Raw genomic sequence first — 25,458 nt, forward strand, 5'->3', positions numbered from 1 at the left:
TAACATGCAAAATATCTTAAACAGTATTATTTGTGTATTACGTGTACTTATTATTCATACACTGATGTGAACCTTCATTCTATCCACCAACTATATCGTCATCTCCTGTACACTGACTCCCTTCAGTTAGGATTTAGGATAGGCATAGAATGAATTGGAGGGGAAATAAGGGCAGTGATAAAAAAGGAAGTAATAATCATGTATTGTGTGTTAGTAAGTCACAATTTGTGTTTATGTGTGTGTTAGTAGCTTTCTACGTGTTATTTGTATGACTGGGCCTTTAGCTTATGGCTCACTTCTTGCGTGCAGTGACCACAAAGGAAGGTCCAAATGTTCTCTCAGGAGCAATCACTATCTCACTTCAGAGCCAGGTCCAAGGTCACGCAGTTAGGAACATTCATGCTGGAGAGCAGAAAGCCAATCACTTTGGAACACTAATGAGTAAACGAAATAACAGTTGTTATAATACACTGTAAATGAGTGATGTAAAATCAGTGTGTGTATTTGGCAAAAATAAGGGCAGTTTGTGTATAATATGATGTTGGTACATGCATATACGAATATGCGATATTTGATTCAGTTGATACATGGTGTATTTATCATATGATCCTGTGATATTTATACTTATATCTGTGTATCAAGAAAGTATAATAAAAAGGTTAGTATTGGTGTCAAGTGCACAATATAGATTAGAACACTGACTATAGTAAAATTTTCAGTAAAATTTAATTGTAAAACAAATGTGCCAAAGGACACTGCCATTCATATTTTTTTCTACTCTACAGACATCACCATTGATTTCATCAAGCGGCTGAAGACAGTTGAAGTAAAGGAAGGCGAGACCTGCAATTTTGTGTGTGTTCTTTCCAAATATATAGCAGATGAATACATATGGACATTGAATGGTCAACCTGTGGTCAGTGATGGTCGTTTCCAAATCTCCAATGAGAAAAGGAAATACAAGATGAGCATTAAGGAAGTGAACATGTCTGACTCTGGGGATGTGGTCTTCACAATAAGGAACCTCAGTTCCAAGACAATGCTGTTTGTGAAAGGTTAAAATACTTATTACTTATATTGCTTAACTACTTGCGTGTCTTTACATTCTATGTATAGCTGTTTCTATGTTCATTTCTCCATAGAAAAGCCTGTCATGGTGTACAGAGATATGCAGAGCCTGTCTGTGACCCCAGGAGAGGATGCTGAGCTCAGCTGTGAGGTCACAAAGTGTAATGCTAAAGTCAAGTGGCTCAAAGATGGGAAAACAATTAAGAACAGTCCAAGGTATGAGTTCAGCCAGATAGAAAATCTTGTGAAGCTGGTGATCCGCAATGCAATGATCACAGACTCAGGAGAATACTGCTGTGAGGTGAATGGAGCTACCTCAAGGGCCAGGCTGAATGTTAAAGGTATGTTGCCTTCACAACAACCTTTCCTTCTACAGGTTACATTTATGTGTTAAACTGACCACTGTTAATAGTTAGTCCGTGACATTATATTGCCAATTCACATTAAATATAGTATTACTCAAATAGTTCATAAAGTTAACATGGTGACACTCATTTATCCATAAGCTGCATTGTATCATTTGCTATGTAATGTACAGCAACACTAATTTACCTGCACTATATGCATGAGTGCAAGGCCATTGAAGTTACTGCCACTACTCTGATCTCCAGAACATATGTTTTTTAAATAAATTACCGCAAGTCCCTTCCTTGTTTAATGTTGAATAAAATACAATAAAACTGCCACTCTTGCATCTGTCCTCCAGACCTGGAGCACATCTTTTCCAGGGAGCTGAGGGACACGAAAGCAGAGGAGAATGGTGTGGCTATTCTGGAATGTGAAACTAGGCGGCCAGCCCTCAGAATGACATGGCTTAAAGGCATGGTCATACTGAAACCTGGGAGTAAATACAATATAAAACAGCAAGGGAACATACTCTCCCTCACCATCAAGGGGCTGGAAAAAAGTGACAGTGACATCTACACCTGTGATGTGGGAACTGCCCAAAGCAGGGCTGTACTGACAGTAAAAGGTAAGACCTGAGCCAGTAAAGATATTACAGATGCATAATGTTTATACAGAGACAAAATTTATTTAGAAGAGAAAACTCAAGACTAAGGAATTCAGGTAAATTATAACGTAGATAGAGGAAAATACTTCAAGTGGGAACAGCTGATACTCCAAACCTGGCCATCAACAGTACATCCCAAAAACATCCCTTTTAACCTGACATGCTTCACAATAAATGGAAATATCTAATTGCCTGCTGGTAGATTATACAGAGCATGTCTGCCCCAAATATCCTCTCTTCTCAGTTTGGCTGTCCATTATGGATTTTACAAAATCAAATCATATTGTTCGCAACTTAATTCCAAATGACCTTTATTCGTTGATGTTTTTCATATGGGCAGAATTTAACTGATACTGGTATACAAATGTCTGGTAATTTATTGAAAACAAATACTACAAATATAATGTTATATATTGACTAGAAAAGGCCATTCAGCCCAACAATGCTCACCATTTCCTACCAATAAAGGGTACAAGTGCAAGTGACAAACTTATTACCATGATGTTTAACAGAAGGAAAAACTTGTTTAAAAAGTGAAAGCTCAAACACGGCTGTTTTAATTTGCCAGGTGAGCATCACAGTACACTACAAAAACAGGAAGCTTTGCTTTGCACAATGGTTGTAAATTGTTGTTAGCAGCTGAATGAAGAGTTGCCACTACTCTTTGTATACTTCCGGTTTGGTAGAGCTTACATGCATTGCAAAATAAATATTGCCACAGACTAAACATCTGGCCAATTTCACAGGCCAGATTTAATTGATTGTCTGGATTGATTGATATGTGGGCTGGATCGGTCAGGTCGTCGGTAGGTAGGACCCAAACGCAGAGTAAAAAACTCAAACTCAAAAAGGAAAATTAACACAAAGACTTTACTTACAAAACAGGAAACAAAAACCAGGAAACCAAAAACGAGGCCACGCAGGGCAAATATACTCTCCAAAATACAAAAAATACTTTAGTACAAAAGAAGAACTTCTCAAAATCCAAAAAACAGGCAGAAACACAGCAACAGAAACACAGAGTCAAAAACACAAGGAACCAGCACCCGAGTCAGGGAAATAAAAAGGACTTAAATAAACCAGACACAGGTGAACTCAATACATAATCAGATAAGAGAGGGATGGGATAACAAGACATGAACAGAAACAATGATTGAATAATAGAAAACAATAATACAATTAACACAGGGGAAACCAATGAGGGAATGAACAGAAATACAAAACTGAAGTGCCACCATCTGGCGGCGCAAAAAGGAAAAACAAACAGAAACACCGAACCATGACAGGATCAAAATGCATCAGAGGCTATATCTGGCCCGCAGACCAGATATAGCAGGTTTGACATGTGACCTAAATAATTATAATTGACCTCTTGCATTTGGAGTTGTTTGTCACAAATAAGCCTACTAAAGTGAGATGAATTCCAACACAATCCTAACTGTAGGGTTTGTATTGCCTGTTGTGTTCATGTTTATGTTCCCATAGTTTTAGGGAATGTTTATGTTCCCATAGTTTTAGCAGTCAATATTGTAGTAGAATACTTTAATTGTAATGTTTGTATTTCATTACATTTCATTACGTCTTGTGTGGTTTCACACCATCCTTCATTGCATGTCATCTTTCACAGAAATAAACATCCTCATCCCCAGAAAGTGCACTTTCACTTTCACCACCTGGACCATAAACTTCATCATTAGAATGAAGTATGGCATGAAGTGGCAGTTCTACTGTCAATGTTTGTTTCTGAGGCAAGTATCTGAAGTATTACCATTGCAGTTCAGCATGCTTTGTTTGTGGTTTCAGCAGCTAGTACTGTCGGTGACGAAACACCCAAAATCTAGTTAAATGTAGTCATGGTTTTCAAATGCAAATCTGGTTTTCTTGTCGGTCAGCTCATCATATTTGAGAGTTAAAAGCCCCCACTTCATCAGCATCAGATGAGGCTTGTATATTTCATAATTTTGATTCCTAAAATATTTGCCCAACATTCAAAATCCTTCCATTCCGAGATTCATCGGAGTTAGGTGTTTGTGTCATTCATTACAACCTGACAAAATACATACGATTTAACAGTGCCATATTTTTAATTATTATTATTATTCCAGAAAAAGGAATGGGCAGCAAAAACCATAGCTCATAGAGCTATGAAACTTGGCAGGTATGTTCCTGTTCCCCTCAACCACTCAGTTTATTGCAGTGACCAAATGGTGGTGCTGTAACACAGTCATTTATGTTTTGGCCCTCCTGAACCGTGTGGTCTAGAATCAAAATTCTTTTTTTCCTTGGCTCCTTCTTTGGATTCCTTAGCTCATGTTGAACAAAATTCATGTTCACAATTGAATATGTGTATGCCAAAATTTTCCACCATTTCGATTTTTTTGCAAAACTAGTCTGGCGTCATTTGGCCTATTGTCACCAAATTAGGCTAGAAAGACTCTCAGGAGTCTTAAACTCAATTATAAAAAAATGTTGAAAAACATGCTGGCTGCCACACATAAAACATAGTTGTGGGTGTGGCCATTTTTCCTTAAACAGCTGTAACTCGTGAACACTATGTCTGATCAGGAAATTAATATGTAAGTACAGCACATTCTGAGGAAGCATGCAAATTTTGGCGCCTTTTTGCCAATAGATGGTGATATAAGAAGCAAATAAATGTAAATGCCTATAACTCTTCAACTGTTTTGTGAGGTTATTAACCACCTGACTTGGTTTGGATAAAATTTGGATTCACTCAGCCATTAAGGGGTGTGATGGCAAAGTTTTCAAAGAGCACATCTTTGGCTATAGTTAATGGAAAATCCTATAATTTACATTAGTAGATCTTGCTCCTTCAGATGAACAACTTAGCCTCAAGATACAACATTGTCAACCATTTTGTTTAGTATATAGCATAACAAAATAGTTTTTACAATGATTTATGAAATGTGTGTTGGTAAGCGCTGTAGAAAGATAAGCAAAAAATGTTTGTGTTGCACTGCAGAACGACAGGTTTTTTTCATGGAAGAGCTGGAAGACAAAGTGTGTTTGGAAGGTGACACCATCATGTTTAAGTGCCGTATCTGTCCCAGTGATTACTTCAATGTAAGGTGGTATCTGGACAGAACTCTGCTGCATACTGACCACCTGAGCAAAATCCAAATTCTTCCTGGGGGCTACCACACCCTCACCATGAGGAACCTGGCTCGAAAGGACTCAGGCATCATTACCCTTGAGGCTGGAGGCAAAAGATTATATGCTTTCCTGCTTGTCAGAGGTATTTGAAGTATTATACATTTTGGATGCAAGGATCCAACACTGTTCTAACAAATTTCCTATGCAACTACCACATTTTCCCAACCACTGTGCTGCAGCACACTAATGTGTCATCAGGCAATGTCAGATGTTCTATTTCAAAATGAAAATAGAAACCAAAATGACCTTTAAAATGACTGTATTCAAATATTCTTGATTTATGCATAAATAATATTATAGTCAATATTCACAGGGCATTGCTTCAAAAGAGTATACATAAAGGTTAATAAAAAAAAATTATAAACTGTAATCGTTTCAACAACCCTTTTGCAGAGAGACTCTAAATATACGTTATTGGAGTATATTTCATACAGCGAGGTGCTACTGTTTCAAATTTACCTACAGGGAGTGTAATTACTTTTGTTTTTGAGTGTACACATGGATGCGCTTTTCAATATTGAAGATGAGCGCATGTACAGGAAAGGTCTGAATATCTGTTTAGACTACGTACATAAAATTTACTTTAAAAACAATTTAAAAGTATTTAAAACTACCACACTTGAATCAGGCCTTCGTCTGATAAATGTTTGTATTTCTGCTTCTTCTTGTCTGAGCTACTTAGGATGAATATTCTTGATTTAACATTCTTTGCAGGAGGTGATGTTCCCTTTAAAATCACTTAAAGGAAGCTCATTGTTGTATAACTAAAAAAAATTGAGATCATATAATTATATATATATTCCTATATAATGGTTTCCATGTAAAGAAGCCATCAGAACACATTTGCATGTGCCCTTTTTAACTAAAAATATATTCATACACATCCAAATATTTTGTTATTTAGTCAGTGTGGCATCAACTTGTAGGCCACTGTGCGCCAGCTGTGTATAACAAAGACCTGCTTAATTTGAGTGTATTAATGAGTATTTATGGTCTTTTGTAATTTCTAGAAAAACGCCCAAAATTCACAAAGGCATTACAGGACTGTAAAGCAATTGATGGGGAAAATTTGGTACTCTCATGCAAGACTTCCAAAGCCTGCCATATTCTGTGGTACAGGGATGGTTGCTTAATATGGAACTCCTCAAAGTACTTGGCACGTGGTTTGGACAATGAGGCAACCCTGACAATCTACAATGTGAATGAGAAGGACACAGGGTGGTATGAATGTCATGCTGGATCAGTCAGCACCAAGGCCCAAGTTACTGTCAAGAGTAAGCACAAATACATTTTGAAAATCAACATTTAATTTCCCCATTACCTGAAACAACCTCACTGAATTAATCCGTACTGTCTACTCTTGAAACATTAGACTTCCCTTTTCATCCACCCATGACTAATCTGTACATCATCAGGATTAATCAGGATTGAATTTAGTTTACTTGTCTGTTTCAAGTCTTCTACAAGCCCACTCTTAGAAGTATAGAATGACATGTGGCAAGAACACTGGTTGTAAAGTCTTCATGAACAAGATGACCCTCTCAGTGAATCCCTGCCATATGTTTTCATTTTCATTAATTTTGTTATGGCTAATGAAAACCTATTAAAATATAAGAATAACGATAACATAACCACATGTAATTTCAAAACAAAATACTAAACTAATAGGTCTGGCTAATATCATGGAAGGTGCACTTGGGTTTAGTTTTAATATATTTTGGAACTCATGACATCAATGACCATAATAAAAATTTGAAAAAATCTGTGTTAAAACCAGCAATGGTATGCGTCCTTAGCTGGGTAGAATTCCTATGACAAGGTGCACATAAATTTGCGTGTTTCATTTTGTTAGTGCTTCCAACTGGTCACTATGTGTGAATGTGCACCAGGGTACACCATCAGCACAGGACATTGGGGTGCTGAGTGTGCTGCACCACCCCCTGCTGGTTGGTAGCCAACCATAATAATTGAGAGTTGAAATATAGAAAATACCTGGTCACCAATTCTTAACATTTTTGTCTTAACATTGTCTTGAAATTATTTCTATAGTGTCGTTGTGCTCATAAATGCCTCCTATTCAAAGAACTAGCCATATAGAATTCTGCTGCTAACAGGCAGTTTTGGCAGCAAATGGACACTGGAATACTAAATTTAAAAAGCTTCTTTTTTGCTGGCAAAAAGCAACTATAAGGTTTAAAGGACATGCTACTCAGTTGCTGGAACTCTACCAATTGCGAACTGTGGAGTCCAGCAAGGTGGCCCCTGAGATCAAAGGCGAGTTGCTTTGTGGCCGGGCAGCCCACGTATCTCGGCCGGGCCGAACCCAAAAAGACTACATGAGACAACTGTGTGGGCCCACCACTCGCAAGGTTCAGGGTAGGGGTTGGTGGAGATGCCTGTCGGGCAGGAGGCAGGAACAGGGTAGATCCAGGCGTCATCTCCCCAGATGATGAAAATTGATTCTTGGTGCGTAGAAAGTTACCTCACTGGTGGGGAAGGAACCGGAGCTGGTGTGTGAAGCTGAGAGGTACCAACTAGATATTTTGAGCCTACAGACCAGAATCTAGTGGTATCAAAAGCAGCACGCAGAACAGATATACAGCCGCAATCAAGGGAGAGAAAGAGATCATTTAATTCTTGGGCAAGGGCTGTCTCCGTACTCTGATGCTTCCTAAGACTGAAACCTCTCATATACATTGTTAGCCAGTAAGAATGAATAAAGTGGTTGAGCAACACATTTCTCAAGAATCATTGATAGAAATTGTCATCTTATCCTTTGGAATTCTTGAATGTGTAGCAAACAATCAGAATGTAGTCTGACAACCAGACATGTTAAATTTATTTGCCATTTTCCTCTCTCTAGGCCATCACTCCATCCCACAACCAATGGAGAATATTTTTGACCAAAGCAGTGAAAATCCTGTCTTCACCACCATAATCAAAGAACATTTAGCTTCATGGGTAACCTGGGACATTCTGGGTTTTCTTGGCTAAAGCTATGATAATTTCTCCTCAACCAGTCATTTAGATCTATCATTTAATTTAAATTTCATATGTTAATGTGTAATTCACCAACCATTCTATATACCATCAGTAAATCTGAATATAAAGGCTAGTTCATTTTTTATTAGGGAGTATTATGTGTTTTTTCAACCCAGTTTGACTATTTTCACCTGCAAATTTTATTTCTTACCAAAAATCAATTTCAGTTTTTAATGAACTCACATTAAATGGAAGATCATGTGATCAAATCAGTATATGACTACATCAAATTCATGTGTGTAATTTTGCTTGGGTGGCATTTAAATTTGTTAAAATCCTGTCCTCAGAGGACATGTATATGTGCAATTATAAGCCTCTATATAATGAAAATCTATTCAGGATTTCCTTATTTTTCTTCAATTTCACTTTTATTCAGCGTTGAGGGTTTTGGCAAGTTTGGGTCGTAACTGCAGTTAAAACATTGTACTGGTGAATTTGATATAAGGCGTGGGGAAGAATAATCTGCTGATCAGACTGTTACTCATTGCTTTTTTAACTATGCAACCTTGGTGTTTATAGTGATCAGCAGAGCAATGTCCTATTTATATTTTTAAACAGTGAGCAAATATAGCCAACCATTATAAAGCCTATTTCCTGTTCCTTTTCATTTGTTTGTTCTTTTTTTTTGACTGGAGACCGGAGAACCACTTCCAGAAACTGAGCACATAGGGCTGCTCCATCATACTGCCCACTGTGCTCCCATTCTTGTCAGCACTGATGCTATGCACAGGAGAACCGTTACTTCTCTGTTCAAGATCTCTGGTGAAGAGCAGTCTTGCAGTGCTGAGCTGACGTTGGAAAGACGTAAGACTGAGCAGAAAATGAAGTATGCATGTAGAGCTATTAAAGATTTGAAAGCACAATAGTAGATTCCCTAACACAGACTAATACTTTATTGACAAGGGAACGAGTGCCTTTCTAAGTATGCATGTTTTATATTTGCCAGTATTATTGATTCAAACAGCGACTAAATATGATCATCTTGAGCTGATACAGAATTAACACTTATTTAACTCTGTTCTCAGAGGAGACCGAGTTTGATGAAAGAGATGCCTGGGATAAACCTCACCAGCACAGACCTGAAAAGGACTGGAAGGAGGACTGGAATGAATTATGCCCTGTATTATCAGACAGCATAATGATTTCAGACACATCAAATAATGTGACAAAACATCAAGGTAAAGTATTGAACAGGGTTCTGTGAGTATCAAGTGTTCTCCCTGTAAATTGTGGTTTACATAGATGCCTGACCTCTGTTGTGTATCTCTAGAGCAATCCAGAAAGCTGGGGTGTTTGGCGCAGTTGGACACAGTCCTGTCTCTACCCCACTCTGAGGCAGAGGACTCTACTTTTGGTTTGAATAGCATCCCCAGGCAGAGGCTCATTAAGAGCACCTCCTGCAGCCACGCCCAGGAGGTTTCCTGCCTCTCTGCCCCTGGAGTGATTTTGAAAGAGATAACGGCGCAGGAGCAAGCCTATGAGCATCTGAGGTCCAGTCTCTCTAAACAGCTGAATGAACCTCTTCTGGAGTACAGAGAGGACAGTGCTGATACAGAAGGCAGAAAAGGCCAGAGAAGTGGCCCATCACACTGTATAACCATGGTTAAATCCATCTCTTGTGATAGCGGAGTCAAAAGGCCTCAGTCTAATGTCAACAAGCAGCATCAGTCGTGGAGCAGGTCCTTAGACGATTTTATGAGCATGATTCCAGAGTCAACTGAACTGAGGGAATCAGGGGAGAAAAGCAAAAAGCTGGAGATTTCTAGGACTGAGTGTATTCAGGTGAAGTGTTTTTTTTATGCAATTTGTCAAAATACCATATTAAATATTAGGGAAACAGTTGCTGTTTTGTTGCTGTTTGATGGGAGCACAAGCGTATATCATGGCTCATATTGACATGTAATATGTTGCTTATTTCTCTAGTATAAAATTCTACATTTTAATGAGGAAATGACAGGTAATGAGTAATAATGAACAGTATATTGTCAATTACATTTTAAACATGTTTGTGAGAGGATGGTAATTTAATTCCCAGTCCATAATCGCATTATCACTGGAGAATTGCTTGATAAGAATCCTTATAGCAAATTCATATAGAGATTCTGAGATTTAACTCTTAGCTCATTGTGCCCTTGTAGTACTCACTCGCCTGCAAAGGCCCAGTGATGCTGCAGCAGTCTATCCCAGAGCTACTGGTGGCTCCAAGCAAGCACACTTCATTGGCTGTCCCCAAAGACCAGCATGACCACAGTGTCACTTCTGTTAGCAGTGGATCCTCTTCTGAGTTTAATAAAACAGACGTCTGGGATGAACTTTACCAGGACATACCTGAAAAGGACTGGAAGGAGAAGGAATACAATGAATTATGCCCTGTGTCATCAGACAGCATAATGACTTCAGACACATCCAATAATGTGACAAAACATCAAGGTAAAGTATTGAACAGAGTTGTGTGAGTATCAAGTGCTCTCCCTGTAAATTGTGGTTTACATAGATGCCTGACCTCTGTTGTGTATCTCTAGAGCAATCCAGAAAGCTGGGGTGTTTGGCGCAGTTGGACACAGCCCTGTCTCTACCCCACTCTGAGGCAGAGGACTCTACTTTTGGTTTGAATAGCATCCCCAGGCAGAGGCTCATTAAGAGCACCTCCTGCAGCCACGCCCAGGAGGTTTCCTGCCTCTCTGCCCCTGGAGTGATTTTGAAAGAGATAACGGCGCAGGAGCAAGCCTATGAGCATCTGAGGTCCAGTCTCTCTAAACAGCTGAATGAACCCCTTCTGGAGTACAGAGAGGACAGTGCTGATACAGAAGGCAGGAAAGGCCAGAGAAGTGGCCCATCACACTGTATAACCATGGTTAAATCCATCTCTTGTGACAGCGGAGTCAAAAGGCCCCAGTCAAACATCTACAAGCAGCATCAGTTGTGGAGCAGGTCCTTAGATGATTTTATGAGCATGATTCCAGACTCAACTGAACTGAGGGAATCAGGGGAGAAAAGCAAAAAGGTGGAGACTTTTAGGACTGAGTGTATTCAGGTAAAGTGTTTTTTTCCGCAATTTGTCAAAATACCACATTAAATATTAGGGAAACAGTTGCTGTTTTTCTGACGTTTGATGGGAGCACAAGCTTATATCATGTCTCATATTGATATGTAATATGTTGCTTATTTCTCTAGTATAACATTCTACATTTCAATGAGGAAATGGCTGATAATGGTTAATGATAAAACAGTATATTGTAAATTATATTTTAAACATGTACGTGAGAGGATGGTAATTCAATTCCCAGTCCACAATCGCATTATCACTGGAGAATTGCTTGATAAGAATCCTTATAGCACATTCATATAGAAATTCTGTCATTTAACTCTTAGCTCCTTGTTTCCTTGTAGTACTCACTCACCTGCAAAGGCCCAGTGATGCTGCAGCAGTCTATCCCAGAGCTACTGGTGGCTCCAAGCAAGCATACTTCATTGCCTGTCCCCAAAGACCAGCATGACCACAGTGTCACTTCTGTTAGCAGTGGATCCTCTTCTGAGTTTAATAAAACAGACGTCTGGGATGAACTTTACCAGGACATACCTGAAAAGGACTGGAAGGAGGAGGAATACAATGAATTATGCCCTGTGTCATCAGACAGCATAATGACTTCAGACACATCCAATAATGTGACAAAACATCAAGGTAAAGTATTGAACAGGGTTGTGTGAGTATCAAGTGCTCTCCCTGTAAATTGTGGTTTACATAGATGCCTGACCTCTGTTGTGTATCTCTAGAGCAATCCAGAAAGCTGGGGTGTTTGGTGCGGTTGGACACAGCCCTGTCTCTACCCCACTCTGAGGCAGAGGACTCTACTTTTGGTTTGAATAGCATCCCCAGGCAGAGGCTCATTAAGAGCACCTCCTGCAGCCACGCCCAGGAGGTTTCCTGCCTCTCTGCCCCTGGAGTGATTTTGAAAGAGATAACGGCGCAGGAGCAAGCCTATGAGCATCTGAGGTCCAGTCTCTCTAAACAGCTGAATGAACCCCTTCTGGAGTACAGAGAGGACCATGCTGATACAGAAGGCAGAAAAGGCCAGAGAGGTGGCCCATCACACTGTATAACCATGGTTAAATCCATCTCTTGTGATAGCGGAGTCACAAGGCCTCAGTCTGACGTCTACAAGCAGCATCAGTTGTGGAGCAGGTCCTTAGATGATTTTATGAGCATGATTCCAGAGTCAACTGAACTGAGGGAATCAGGGGAGAAAAGCAAAAAGGTGGAGACTTTTAGGACTGAGTGTATTCAGGTAAAGTGTTTTTTTTCCGCAATTTGTCAAAATACCATATTAAATATTAGGGAAACAGTTGCTGTTTTTCTGACGTTTAATGGGAGCACAAGCTTATATCATGTCTCATATTGATATGTAATATGTTGCTTATTTCTCTAGTATAACATTCTACATTTCAATGAGGAAATGGCTGATAATGGTTAATGATATACAGTATATTGTAAATTATATTTTAAACATGTACGTGAGAGGATGGTAATTTAATTCCCAGTCCATAATCGCATTATCACTGGAGAATTGCTTGATAAGAATCCTTATAGCACATTCATATAGAAATTCTGTCATTTAACTCTTAGCTCATTGTGCCCTTGTAGTACTCACTCGCCTGCAAAGGCCCAGTGATGCTGCAGCAGTCTATCCCAGAGCTACTGGTGGCTCCAAGCAAGCACACTTCATTGGTTGTCCCCAAAGACCAGCATGACCACAGTATCACTTCTGTTAGCAGTGGATCCTCTTCTGAGTTTAATAAAACAGACGTCTGGGATGAACTTTACCAGGACAGACCTGAAAAGGACTGGAAGGAGGAGGAATACAATGAATTATGCCCTGTGTCATCAGACAGCATAATGACTTCAGACACATCCAATAAAGTGACAAAACATCAAGGTAAAGTATTGAACAGGGTTGTGTGAGTATCAAGTGTTCTCCCTGTAAATTGTGGTTTACATAGATGCCTGACCTCTGTTGTGTATCTCTAGAGCAATCCAGAAAGCTGGGGTGTTTGGCGCAGTTGGACACAGTCCTGTCTCTACCCCACTCTGAGGCAGAGGACTCTACTTTTGGTTTGAATAGCATCCCCAGGCAGAGGCTCATTAAGAGCACCTCCTGCAGCCACGCCCAGGAGGTTTCCTGCCTCTCTGCCCCTGGAGTGATTTTGAAAGAGATAACGGCGCAGGAGCAAGCCTATGAGCATCTGAGGTCCAGTCTCTCTAAACAGCTGAATGAACCCCTTCTGGAGTACAGAGAGGACAGTGCTGATACAGAAGGCAGGAAAGGCCAGAGAAGTGGCCCATCACACTGTATAACCATGGTTAAATCCATCTCTTGTGACAGCGGAGTCAAAAGGCCCCAGTCAAACATCTACAAGCAGCATCAGTTGTGGAGCAGGTCCTTAGATGATTTTATGAGCATGATTCCAGACTCAACTGAACTGAGGGAATCAGGGGAGAAAAGCAAAAAGGTGGAGACTTTTAGGACTGAGTGTATTCAGGTAAAGTGTTTTTTTCCGCAATTTGTCAAAATACCACATTAAATATTAGGGAAACAGTTGCTGTTTTTCTGACGTTTGATGGGAGCACAAGCTTATATCATGTCTCATATTGATATGTAATATGTTGCTTATTTCTCTAGTATAACATTCTACATTTCAATGAGGAAATGGCTGATAATGGTTAATGATAAAACAGTATATTGTAAATTATATTTTAAACATGTACGTGAGAGGATGGTAATTCAATTCCCAGTCCACAATCGCATTATCACTGGAGAATTGCTTGATAAGAATCCTTATAGCACATTCATATAGAAATTCTGTCATTTAACTCTTAGCTCCTTGTTTCCTTGTAGTACTCACTCACCTGCAAAGGCCCAGTGATGCTGCAGCAGTCTATCCCAGAGCTACTGGTGGCTCCAAGCAAGCATACTTCATTGCCTGTCCCCAAAGACCAGCATGACCACAGTGTCACTTCTGTTAGCAGTGGATCCTCTTCTGAGTTTAATAAAACAGACGTCTGGGATGAACTTTACCAGGACATACCTGAAAAGGACTGGAAGGAGGAGGAATACAATGAATTATGCCCTGTGTCATCAGACAGCATAATGACTTCAGACACATCCAATAATGTGACAAAACATCAAGGTAAAGTATTGAACAGGGTTGTGTGAGTATCAAGTGCTCTCCCTGTAAATTGTGGTTTACATAGATGCCTGACCTCTGTTGTGTATCTCTAGAGCAATCCAGAAAGCTGGGGTGTTTGGTGCGGTTGGACACAGCCCTGTCTCTACCCCACTCTGAGGCAGAGGACTCTACTTTTGGTTTGAATAGCATCCCCAGGCAGAGGCTCATTAAGAGCACCTCCTGCAGCCACGCCCAGGAGGTTTCCTGCCTCTCTGCCCCTGGAGTGATTTTGAAAGAGATAACGGCGCAGGAGCAAGCCTATGAGCATCTGAGGTCCAGTCTCTCTAAACAGCTGAATGAACCTCTTCTGGAGTACAGAGAGGACCATGCTGATACAGAAGGCAGAAAAGGCCAGAGAAGTGGCCCATCACACTGTATAACCATGGTTAAATCCATCTCTTGTGATAGCGGAGTCACAAGGCCTCAGTCTGACGTCTACAAGCAGCATCAGTTGTGGAGCAGGTCCTTAGATGATTTTATGAGCATGATTCCAGAGTCAACTGAACTGAGGGAATCAGGGGAGAAAAGCAAAAAGGTGGAGACTTTTAGGACTGAGTGTATTCAGGTAAAGTGTTTTTTTTCCGCAATTTGTCAAAATACCATATTAAATATTAGGGAAACAGTTGCTGTTTTTCTGACGTTTAATGGGAGCACAAGCTTATATCATGTCTCATATTGATATGTAATATGTTGCTTATTTCTCTAGTATAACATTCTACATTTCAATGAGGAAATGGCTGATAATGGTTAATGATATACAGTATATTGTAAATTATATTTTAAACATGTAAGTGAGAGGATGGTAATTTAATTCCCAGTCCATAATCGCATTATCACTGGAGAATTGCTTGATAAGAATCCTTATAGCACATTCATATAGAAATTCTGTCATTTAACTCTTAGCTCCTTGTTTCCTTGTAGTACTCACTCGCCTGCAAAGGCCCAGTGATGCTGCAGCAGTCTATCCCAGAGCTACTGGTGGCTCCAAGCAAGCACACTTCATTGGCTGTCCCCAAAGACCAGCATGACCACAGTATCACTTCTGTTAGCAGTGGATCCTCTTCTGAGTTTAATAAAACAGACGTCTGGGATGAACTTTACCAGGACAGACCTGAAAAGGACTGGAAGGAGGAGGAATACAATGAATTATGCCCTGTGTCATCAGACAGCATAATGACTTCAGACACATCCAATAAAGTGACAAAACATCAAGGTAAAGTATTGAACAGGGTTGTGTGAGTATCAAGTGTTCTCCCTGTAAATTGTGGTTTACATAGATGCCTGACCTCTGTTGTGTATCTCTAGAGCAATCCAGAAAGCTGGGGTGTTTGGCGCAGTTGGACACAGTCCTGTCTCTACCCCACTCTGAGGCAGAGGACTCTACTTTTGGTTTGAATAGCATCCCCAGGCAGAGGCTCATTAAGAGCACCTCCTGCAGCCACGCCCAGGAGGTTTCCTGCCTCTCTGCCCCTGGAGTGATTTTGAAAGAGATAACGGCGCAGGAGCAAGCCTATGAGCATCTGAGGTCCAGTCTCTCTAAACAGCTGAATGAACCCCTTCTGGAGTACAGAGAGGACAGTGCTGATACAGAAGGCAGGAAAGGCCAGAGAGGTGGCCCATCACACTGTATAACCGTGATTAAATCCATCTCTTTTGACAGCGAAGTCACAAGGCCTCAGTCTGACATTTACAAGCAGCATCAGTTGTGGAGCAGGTCCTTAGATGATTTTATGAGCATGATTCCAGACTCAGCTGAACTGAGGGAATCAGGGGAGAAAAGCAAAAAGGTGGACACTTTTAGCACTGGGGCTTTCATAGGTGATGCTCCTGAAAATGTTGATACAGACCCTGAAGAATCAGTAAAGGCAGCTGTGGATACACAGATTGGAAGCAGAACTTATTCACTTGCTGCTGAGAAGGCTGCCATGATTGAAATGACTCCGCCTTTAATGGTGCAGTCCCTGCCTGAAGAGATTAAAACAATGACACATGTAATATTTGCTCCGGGGATGCATGAAGAATTAGAATGTAGCTCCATTTCGGAGACAACGCAAGCTGAGCACACATTAATATTGAGCAGCATGCAGCCAGTCAAGAAGGACTTATTGCAACAAAACCCATTATTTACAAAATCCCAGCTTTTGATTCCTAGTTCCTTGGAGCAATCGGACAGGCCCCAAAATATGGATATATCTCTGAAGCCTCTAGAGACATCCCAAGAGATCCTTTCACTTGATCCTCAAAATAAGGACCAAGGTCTTTTCAGTTTACACAGTTCCATCAATATAACTAATGTGGGGTTAAAAAAGTCAGACAAAGGTGATCAGGTGGCAGTGTTAGTTGAAGATGAAAACCCTGCCCTGCTGGAGATAAAAGAGGAAAAAAGGCCAGAGGATAGGAAACTGTCAACAGTGGAGAAATCAGATAGTACTCACAAAATCTCTCATATAAATGATTTTCAAAAAAAGTCTGCAACCCTTCAGGTATCTAACAAGAAAACCTTAAGCAATTTTTGTCGCTATGGTTCCCAGTCAGCACTCGACACCATACCCCCCTCTGGTAAATCTGGGAAGTCTGTGCTGAAGCAGTTTTTTTGGAGGCAGTCCGGGACAGTTAAGTCCTCCAAACAAAAAGGAGGGGAGAAACTGCCAGGACGTGATTTTCCCTCTTCACTGCAACAGCAACAAAAAGCTGAAGATCTCTCCATCTCAACGAAACTCATGGAATCCATGTCCAGATTTTCTAAGCTGTTGAACAGGAAATACAGTAAAGAAAAAGGGGAAGGTATGTCCTCAATTATTACATTTGACAAAACATACAAAAATGTCATTTTGCATCAGTTGCATTTGCTTATGTTCATCTATTCATTTTCTGGCAGCACAACTTTGACATTATAGTCTCTTTGATGCAAGGGTGTGTGGCTATATATTTAAGTATATATTCTGTAGACTTTTTGTTGCAGAGTAAAACAGAAAAAAAATGTCAAGGTGATATTTCATTACACTTCTTAATGTTCTACAACTTTTTTAATTTGGGTTTTCAGGTGACAGGTCAACGGTAGCATCTCCTCTTCCCAAGGGAATGCTGCTGGGCATTGGAGATGCAAGCTCACACAAGAGAGCACCCAGTGAATTCTACAAATTGCCCATTTTAAAGAAAAAGAAAGGTGAGAACATTACCTAAATAATGATTAAAAGAACCGAGGGTGGAAATTTAAATTAGGGATCTGGGGGCAAGGAAGTTCTGGGGGCCTTGTTAGTTAGATCTGGGACTATTGCTTAAAGTGATGTGAAAAAGAAATGTAATAAAAAAAAACCCACACAAACCTGAATGCCTCAGACTAAACTGTTTCTGCTTTTATATACAGGTGCTAGTCATTTCTGATGATCACCTAACCATGTGCTCTCAATTAGCAGTACCTGGTATTAAAAAAGACCTTAATTGCTATGGAAGCAGTTAGGGTGCACTTGTATTTTCACGCATGGGTTCTGCATGTTTGCTTGTTTTTGGTTGAAAAAATAATAAAGAAATTTGTGTGTTATGAGTCACGTGATGTGTGATTTATCTACTGTTAGTTCTTGATGGGTTCAAGGTAAGGGTTACTTATTTCCTAATATATAAAACCATTGAAGTGAAAGTGGGTGCACTTTCTTTTTCACATCACTGTATTTCAATTGGAGAGATGCACATGTGTTCTCTTATATTGCAAGAGATCATGAATTAAATTAAATTAATCAATTTGCTAAATGAATGGAATATAAATTCAGACTACCCAGATGGGAGTATCAGAGATACATATAGTAATATTAGTAGTGAGAATATCACAAAAAAAAAATTTGAACAGAATTTAATATGGATATTTGGTGAAGCTGTGAGTCGTGAAGGGAGAGGTGTAGAAGAAATGCTCAGAAGTTTTTTTGTTAAATGCGAAAGAAAATAGAGAACTTCAGTCTGTCATGAATAATAAGGGGTTATGACATTGCTTGGTGAATGGGATTGGAATGACTATCATGAAGCATATAAGCTTATCTGGAAAAGTACTCCCTGCTCCAAAGTCTGCGCAAATCTAATCTCATACATCCCTTGCCTCTTTTCCATTCTGCAGACATCCACATTCCCCTCACACCTGTGGAATTGGCAGCAGTAGCAGACACTGGATCAGACCGTCTGGCTGCATACAAGACCTACAGCTTTCTCTCCGAAATCAACAGGTCATAAACATGCATTGTTTTCTTTGTATATCTGACAAAAATGAAAAGGACCAGGTTTAGCACATAAAATATGTTATCTTTTTTTTCATTTATAAATTACAAATTTAATTACAAATTACAAATACATACAAGATTTGAAGCAAAAGAGGCAAGAGTCATAGTTCTCATTCAGGTCTTCCAAAATCCCCTTGGGATGTGACCCACTGTGACACCATTCGCAGTGTGCGTATCCAGTGAGATATCATGAAAGATGACAAACAGCTTTTCCTTAATGCAGAACTTTCAGGTTAGTTTTACAAAAAAAAGGAATGCAAGGAGATGCATTAACATAATTCACTTTGCAATGGATTTACATCTGTGCAGTCTGTGCATATGTTTATTTCTTTGTGAATCTCTGAGAATGTGCAGAGTGAATAGTGAGGCTAGGTGGCGCACATATAAAGATACTTGCCTGAAGAAATAAGTATTGGTGCAACTGCTTTATTGCCACAGAAACATAAATGCTATTCTGAAAATCATATTTAAGCCAATTCCTTTTTATTTGTATAGTATGTCAGAAAGATGCTTTACATGAAAATATGAAATTGTAAATGACTAAGCCTGAACCCCCAAAAACAGGAAGCATGTAAAAAAAAATGAAATATGAAATACACAGATTGAACTTCTAGGTGAAGGAATGCTTTCTGATTCACAAAACAATTGTATTATAACTGAATGTAACTATATAATTGCTACTGTCCATCGTATACAATGTGATTAATACTCCACTGTTACAGAGGCCGTTTCAGTGTGGTGAGACAGTGTCAGGATGACCAGAGCAAGCAACTATTTGCAGCAAAGATCATCCCCTACAAACAAGAGCAGCAGCAGCAGGTATTGCACGAATACCAGCTGTTGAAGAAGTTGGACCACACTCACATTGTCCAGCTACATGCTGCCTTCATCACCCCATGCTACCTGGTGTTGATTGAGGAGCTGTGTGCTGGACGTGAGCTTCTGCATAACCTGGCTGAGAGGTAGGTGACAAACCATCACCTCTGGTATGCACTGCATTTGTCTTTTGTTACACATTGTATGACATTGCAGGGTGAAAACACAATCTCTTACCTTGTTGGCAATATCGCTTTATCTCAAAGCAACATTTCTTCACGAAGTGATACTTATCCTCTTGATTACATTTGCCCTGTACTATATCAAGTATGTTGTTAAGCGATTAGACCCTATTTGGCATATTTTTTTCCTGCAGTTTACCAATGATATTCATAAGATTTTCGTTTTTTTCCATTCATTAGTAAGTTGAGGAAATCCCATGTTACTAAAGAAGGATTGTGTGATTCGTACAAAAGAATGAGCATTAAGGGAACAGGTTCAAACCTTCCAATAATAAAAAAAACTAGTTTTAAGGGAGTAACATAATGAAAAAGAACAGTAACCCTTATACACAATAAAAAAGCTTTTCTCAGCACATTAAATGCAACTGAGCACTTGAATCAGAATAAGCTGAGCAAATTCATACCCTCAAACTGCAGCTCACCTTTCTTATTTATTTGTTTATTTGAAAGGGGCAATGGACGGATAGTAACTGCCTCAAAATTAGCTTGATAGCTAAATTTCATCTGTCCCTTGGCAGGTAAAATGCAGGCAAATTTGCAAAACATGTGTACCAGCAGCAATTTTCAATAAGAATAAATACACTCAATACACTCTAGCAGAAAAGTCAACGAAAAGGAAAAAATATAATTGCAAAAAGTACCTAAGTAGCATATGATGTGACAAATAACATTTTTAAAAATTACAAGAATTCCACTTGTCTAAAACCCCATTATCTCCAAAACTATATAAAATACAGTCATGGTTCAAAGCTTGAACTAAAGAGCACATTTGTTCCAACATGACCAAATCCCCTGCACTAAGACTGCATAAGGACTTTGGTATTCTAATTCTTCCAAGATATGTACATCGGGTTTTCAAGATCAGGCTTGATATGGTGCTACATATTATCAAGTTTGTAGGTGAACGGTGAGCACTAGGTGAGCACCTTATAGTGGTAGGAAAATGACAAGCATTGCTGGGCAGAATGGCCTGTTCTCATTGTTATGTAATGTTACACAATAAATTGATTGAACTTTGAGGACCACAAACAGTTGGTTTCCTCAGATGAAAAATATGACAGTCAAATATAAATTTACTTTGCTGTGAAATGTGAAAAGTGTAAAATGAGAATCCTAACTCTACCACCTCCTCCCTCTTGTCTCTGCAGGGACCTGTATGCAGAGATGCATGTAGCAGAGCTCCTGCAGCAGATTCTGAGCGGTGTGGACTACCTTCACAGCAGCTACATTGTGCACCTGGACTTAAAGTCAGACAACATACTTGTGACAGATCACAACCTATTGAAGATAGTGGACCTGGGTTCAGCTCAGACCTTCACCCCAGGACAGACCCTCTCTGTGGAGCACATTCAGGAAACGAAGGAGAACAAAGGTTCGGATTGGCTTTATAATTTATATAATATATATATATTATCTATAACTTATTCAATCTCCACTTCACCACAATAGTTTTTTATGATAAAGTTACATTATTTTGGGGTTAAAACAAATGCAAGCAAGGCATATTGCTCACATTTGGTAGTTTATTGGTAGTTCAGTATGACTTGGGGGGGTGGGGGTGCAAGGAGAGATTTTGGGTGCTTTACCTACTAATAGGCCTAGGGCCATATTTATTCAAGGAATAGTCACAGCACAGACACAATAGTTGTGATGCGGCCACAGATATTGACACATTAATGAACGATTTAATAAGCCTGGTTCTATTTATGCAATCAAATAAATTAAATGCACTCATTCAATTTTCAGTAGGAGACAGTTCAGTAGGATGGAATTCATTGTGATACATGTCAAACAAATAAACATCTTTGTCTGTTATGGTTTCCAGTAAATATTGCTCTTCCCAAAGCACCTGAAGTTTTAGAAAGGGAAGCTGTGGGACCTGAAACAGACATCTGGGCCATTGGCGTTTTGGTTTTTATCATGTGAGTATGCATATATCCTCATTGTAATGGAAGTTATTAACCCCCTAGTTAGTATTAACAATCTAATTTGGACCAGGCGTATTCCATTTTCTTGAGATATCACACTCGATACATTCGACCCATGTGTGTTGATTTTGAATCTACCAGTGTTGAACTGCAGGACTGCAGAATAAATAGCAAATTTCTGGTGGCTCTGTGTCTGTCACAGAAAATATTACCTGAAGCCGTGGCGTAGTCAGGGCAAAGTTGTTGAAAATCACACAAAACTGAAAAAAGTGAATTGTGAATTGAGTGCTTATGTGCGGCAGTGGGAAATAATTGAAATAATTTGCGAAAATGTAGCAACTGTACTAAAAGCAGACTGTAAAAGACCAGAAAACACTCTGGGTTATGCTTTCCGCTCAGATGGATATGCGGGCTTTCAATGATTTTAAACCACAATGAATATGTATTTGGAGCCTATCATGCCTATTCTAGTTCTGGTTTCACGGCATACCTATATTATCCCAAATTCCTGTAAGTATAAGTATCTTATCTGAAGGGCCCAAGGGGGAAAATGGTTTCTGACTGAACTACATGTACAAGGTAGAAAATTACATAGTTGTGTTCACATTCTATGCTAAATTCCATATCTCAAACAGCCTAATATATTCAGAAGAAAAACTAGTATATGAGGTTCATATCAAATACTGCCTGTATTTGCCGAGCTTTTTTGTTCAATGTCCCACCCATAGGCTGAGTGGGGATGACCCCTTCAAATCTGAGCTGCACTGGGAAAGCGAAGACAACATCAGGAAAGGGAAAATACAGTTCAGCAGGTGCTATCCTGGGCTTTCTGAGGGATCAGTCAGTTTCATCAAGAGGACTCTTAACTATAAGCCCTGGTGAGATTGCAGAGGCATTTCCATTGGTGTGAGTGCTGCTTTTAGCAGCAGTCATGCCTCCAACAAATCAATGCTCTTCCTTATTGATAAAACGGTTGTGTACAATTAATTTCACATTAATGCAGAAGTGAAAAACTGACAGATGAGATCAATTTGCTGATGAACCATTCCATTTTGCAGGGGAAGACCGTCAGCTGCTGAGTGCCTCCAAATTCCATGGGTTAAGGGGTTACATCACTCATCCCGCCACTGTCACTCCATTGTGTGCTTCTCCACCGACAAACTGCAGGCTTATCTTGGGGAGCAGGAGACGAAGCGAGAGAAAGCCTGCACAAAGATGGATGTGCCACTCCTCAGTTAAGGGCAGATCCAAATTAGCAAGGCGGATATCTCACTAAACTCACCAGCTACCAATCATATTTGCATGTCTGTGGAACCCATCCATATGAGAGCAAATTAATATGCCATGATGTTTAGTTTTAGTCTTAATTTCAAATAATTCCATTTTGCACAAGAATTTCAATAAATAACAAAATCAGATACTCAGATATCCATTTCTACAGAAATGGCAAGCTTGTGAACAAGTTAATGTGTACTGGGGAATTGTCCTCAAGTTAAGAAAAAATTTTCATAGGAGATTAGATCATAGTTATTTACATACTGTTGTCAATTAACTTGTTTTGGGTGTTTGAACAGCATTCTAACTAATGCTAGAGTGAAAGCTGCAACTAGAAAATGTCAGCTGAATGCTATTAGATTGAGGAACTGATGTAAAACTGAATTCAAAAATGATCACATACACTATATGACCAAAAGTATCTGGACACCCATTGGTCTGGGGATGTTTTTCATTGTTTGGGCCGGGCCCCTTAGTTCCAGTGAAGGCATATTAATGCTACAACAATTACATTCTAGATGATTCTGTGCTTCCCCAATAGTTTGGGGAAAGCCCTCTCGTGTTTCATTATGACAGTGGCCATATAGAAATGTTTTTGTTTTTTTTAAATGGTGCGGAAGAACATACTGGCCTGCACAGAGCCCTGACCTGAACCCTATCCAACATCTTTGGGGTCAATTGGAAAGCCAAATAGTGCCTGACCTCACTAACCCTCTTCTGACTGAATGGAAGCAAATCCCTGCAGCAATGCTCCAACATCTAGTATAAAGTGTTCTCAGAAGAGTGGAGGTTGTTATCGCAGCAAAGGGTGGACCTACTCCATATTAATGCCCATGATTTTGGATGGATGATGGATAAGTGTCCACATACTTTTGGCCATGTAGTGTGTTTCTACTCAATTTTGTTATATGGAAAAGCACTGGCTATTTTTTTCATAAATTAATGCACAAAATGATCAGTCCCACAGTAGTATTTACAGTCAATACTTTCAAGTTATATCAGTTGTGTGAAAAGACCTAGTTCCTAGAACCTAGAACTCTATATTACCTAGTTCATTTTCCAGTTGTATTGCAATAACATATCAGCATCTGCTTTATCACTGCACTGGCCAAGTGGAGGTTCTTGCGCATAATATCTTAAAGACAAGATTGATGGGATCCTTGATGGTATGTATTGTCAAAAGTTAGCAATAACAGTAATAATGATAATAATAGTAATAATAATAGGAAGAAGAATAAGAATAAACTTTACTTGAATAGCACCTTTCTTACAAGAAATGCAGCTCAAAGTGCTTTACAATAAAGAAATTACATGCACCGAGTGCTTCACATGAAAACAGACATATAATGAACATAAAAACGGATAAAATGGCATAATTATAAAAAACAGGGATAGAATGCCAAAATTAATTTGACATAGAATGAACATTAAAAAAAATATACTAAGCATATGTCCTCAAAAAATAAGAGAAATGTGCCATACATAGTGTTTGCAGTTGGTTGCATATTTTTAGATATGAGCATGTAAAAAAATGTTCTGACAGTGTGAGAAACAAGTTCCTGTGCATCTGTGAAAAATGAATTAAAGCACCACCATGCACACGCTGCATACTGCACATTGTATTTTGTTGTAGTTATTTAACATCTAAATGTATGAAAAAATACACGAATGTCCTGAAATATGGGGAAAATATCACAAAAAGGTGCGCAATGCTCTTTACGCTGTGTGCTGCTCGCCTCTGGTCTAGAAAACATCAACTATCACAAGCCACACCCAGTGCGCGACACGCCACGCCACTGACTGCACCCATTCACCATGTGGCATTGATTCTGGAAAACTGAGCACAACATCTTAGGCATGTTTCTGACGTATAACAACTACTAAGCAGCCTCACTCCATGCTCCATTAGTATTTTCTGCAGCTACTTCTGGTGGTTATGAAACAGTTGAAACAGTCGAAAGAGTAGGCATATTTTTCAAGCGCTCCGATACTACATTCAGAAATAAGAGTTATTCGATGGAGATTAAAGGGACCACTTTTTTGACGCAAACTGTGTCATTTGGCTTCAAAGGGTTAAAGCCCCCTATAGCAGCTTTTTTGTGAGTTAAAACATGCCCTAGGGGGCTCCGGGGGACTCGGCATGCAAATTTGTGTATGGCGGGGACCTACCATTCTCGCTGCAGCGGGGGGTCAAAGACCAGAAAAAGATTTCACATGCCCGTTGCTCTGCCGTTTCCTGTCCGATTCACGTGAGGTTTGTGTTTTCCCAGTCAGTAGGGTCTGTGCTTTCAAATGACATAGTTGAATGGCATATGCTCTAAAATTTTGGTGGTGCCCCCTGTTGTAAACTCTTGGATTGGAGTAACCAATCTGCTTCTGACATTATCCAGTGGAGTCAGAGAAGCAATCTG

General features: G+C 39.6%; 3 protein-coding genes across 3 annotated transcripts; all 3 read left to right on the forward strand.

Moving 5' to 3' along the window:
• The first annotated feature begins 1,283 nt into the window (after window positions 1-1,283).
• LOC118225263 lies at window positions 1,284-14,019 on the forward strand. Its single transcript, XM_035413426.1, has 16 exons — window positions 1,284-1,409; window positions 1,775-2,041; window positions 5,064-5,336; window positions 6,265-6,528; window positions 7,436-7,630; window positions 8,118-8,215; window positions 8,932-9,100; window positions 9,322-9,474; window positions 9,567-10,078; window positions 10,435-10,726; window positions 10,819-11,330; window positions 11,687-11,978; window positions 12,071-12,582; window positions 12,939-13,230; window positions 13,323-13,834; window positions 13,975-14,019. Exons 1-16 carry the CDS (start codon window positions 1,337-1,339, stop codon window positions 14,017-14,019), a joined length of 4,461 nt encoding a protein of 1,486 aa, XP_035269317.1. The 5' UTR covers window positions 1,284-1,336.
• Window positions 14,020-14,903: 884 nt separating this feature from the next.
• Window positions 14,904-16,243, forward strand: LOC118225267. Its single transcript, XM_035413435.1, has 4 exons — window positions 14,904-15,086; window positions 15,443-15,734; window positions 15,827-16,132; window positions 16,182-16,243. The coding sequence occupies exons 1-4, from the start codon at window positions 14,904-14,906 to the stop codon at window positions 16,241-16,243; spliced, it is 843 nt and encodes a 280-aa protein (XP_035269326.1).
• LOC118226396 (3-phosphoinositide-dependent protein kinase B-like) lies at window positions 16,235-23,387 on the forward strand. Its single transcript, XM_035415982.1, has 8 exons — window positions 16,235-17,305; window positions 17,565-17,687; window positions 18,627-18,732; window positions 19,509-19,748; window positions 20,993-21,216; window positions 21,670-21,766; window positions 22,501-22,650; window positions 22,831-23,387. The coding sequence occupies exons 1-8, from the start codon at window positions 16,252-16,254 to the stop codon at window positions 23,009-23,011; spliced, it is 2,175 nt and encodes a 724-aa protein (XP_035271873.1). The 5' UTR covers window positions 16,235-16,251; the 3' UTR covers window positions 23,012-23,387.
• Window positions 23,388-25,458: the final 2,071 nt, after the last annotated feature.

This window comes from Anguilla anguilla, chromosome 4, assembly GCF_013347855.1.
Source record: "Anguilla anguilla isolate fAngAng1 chromosome 4, fAngAng1.pri, whole genome shotgun sequence".
In the NCBI taxonomy this organism is placed as follows: Eukaryota; Metazoa; Chordata; class Actinopteri; order Anguilliformes; family Anguillidae; genus Anguilla; species Anguilla anguilla.

What these genes read in the sequence shown, in the direction of transcription:
- LOC118225263 (XM_035413426.1), top strand. Translation starts at nt 1,337, where the DNA reads ATGATCACAGACTCAGGAGAATACTGCTGTGAGGTGAATGGAGCTACC. An exon ending in GGCTGTACTGACAGTAAAAG is followed by an intron (nt 2,042 to 5,063) that starts GTAAGACCTGAG and finishes GTTGCACTGCAG; the next exon opens with AACGACAGGTTTTTTTCATG. An exon ending in TTAGGACTGAGTGTATTCAG is followed by an intron (nt 13,835 to 13,974) that starts GTAAAGTGTTTT and finishes TTATTTCTCTAG; the next exon opens with TATAACATTCTACATTTCAA.
- LOC118225267 (XM_035413435.1), top strand. Translation starts at nt 14,904, where the DNA reads ATGGTTAAATCCATCTCTTGTGATAGCGGAGTCACAAGGCCTCAGTCT. An exon ending in TTAGGACTGAGTGTATTCAG is followed by an intron (nt 15,087 to 15,442) that starts GTAAAGTGTTTT and finishes GTTTCCTTGTAG; the next exon opens with TACTCACTCGCCTGCAAAGG. An exon ending in AGGCAGGAAAGGCCAGAGAG is followed by an intron (nt 16,133 to 16,181) that starts GTGGCCCATCAC and finishes CTCTTTTGACAG; the next exon opens with CGAAGTCACAAGGCCTCAGT.
- LOC118226396 (XM_035415982.1), top strand. Translation starts at nt 16,252, where the DNA reads ATGAGCATGATTCCAGACTCAGCTGAACTGAGGGAATCAGGGGAGAAA. An exon ending in TTTCTCTCCGAAATCAACAG is followed by an intron (nt 18,733 to 19,508) that starts GTCATAAACATG and finishes CCACTGTTACAG; the next exon opens with AGGCCGTTTCAGTGTGGTGA. An exon ending in CTGCATAACCTGGCTGAGAG is followed by an intron (nt 19,749 to 20,992) that starts GTAGGTGACAAA and finishes TTGTCTCTGCAG; the next exon opens with GGACCTGTATGCAGAGATGC.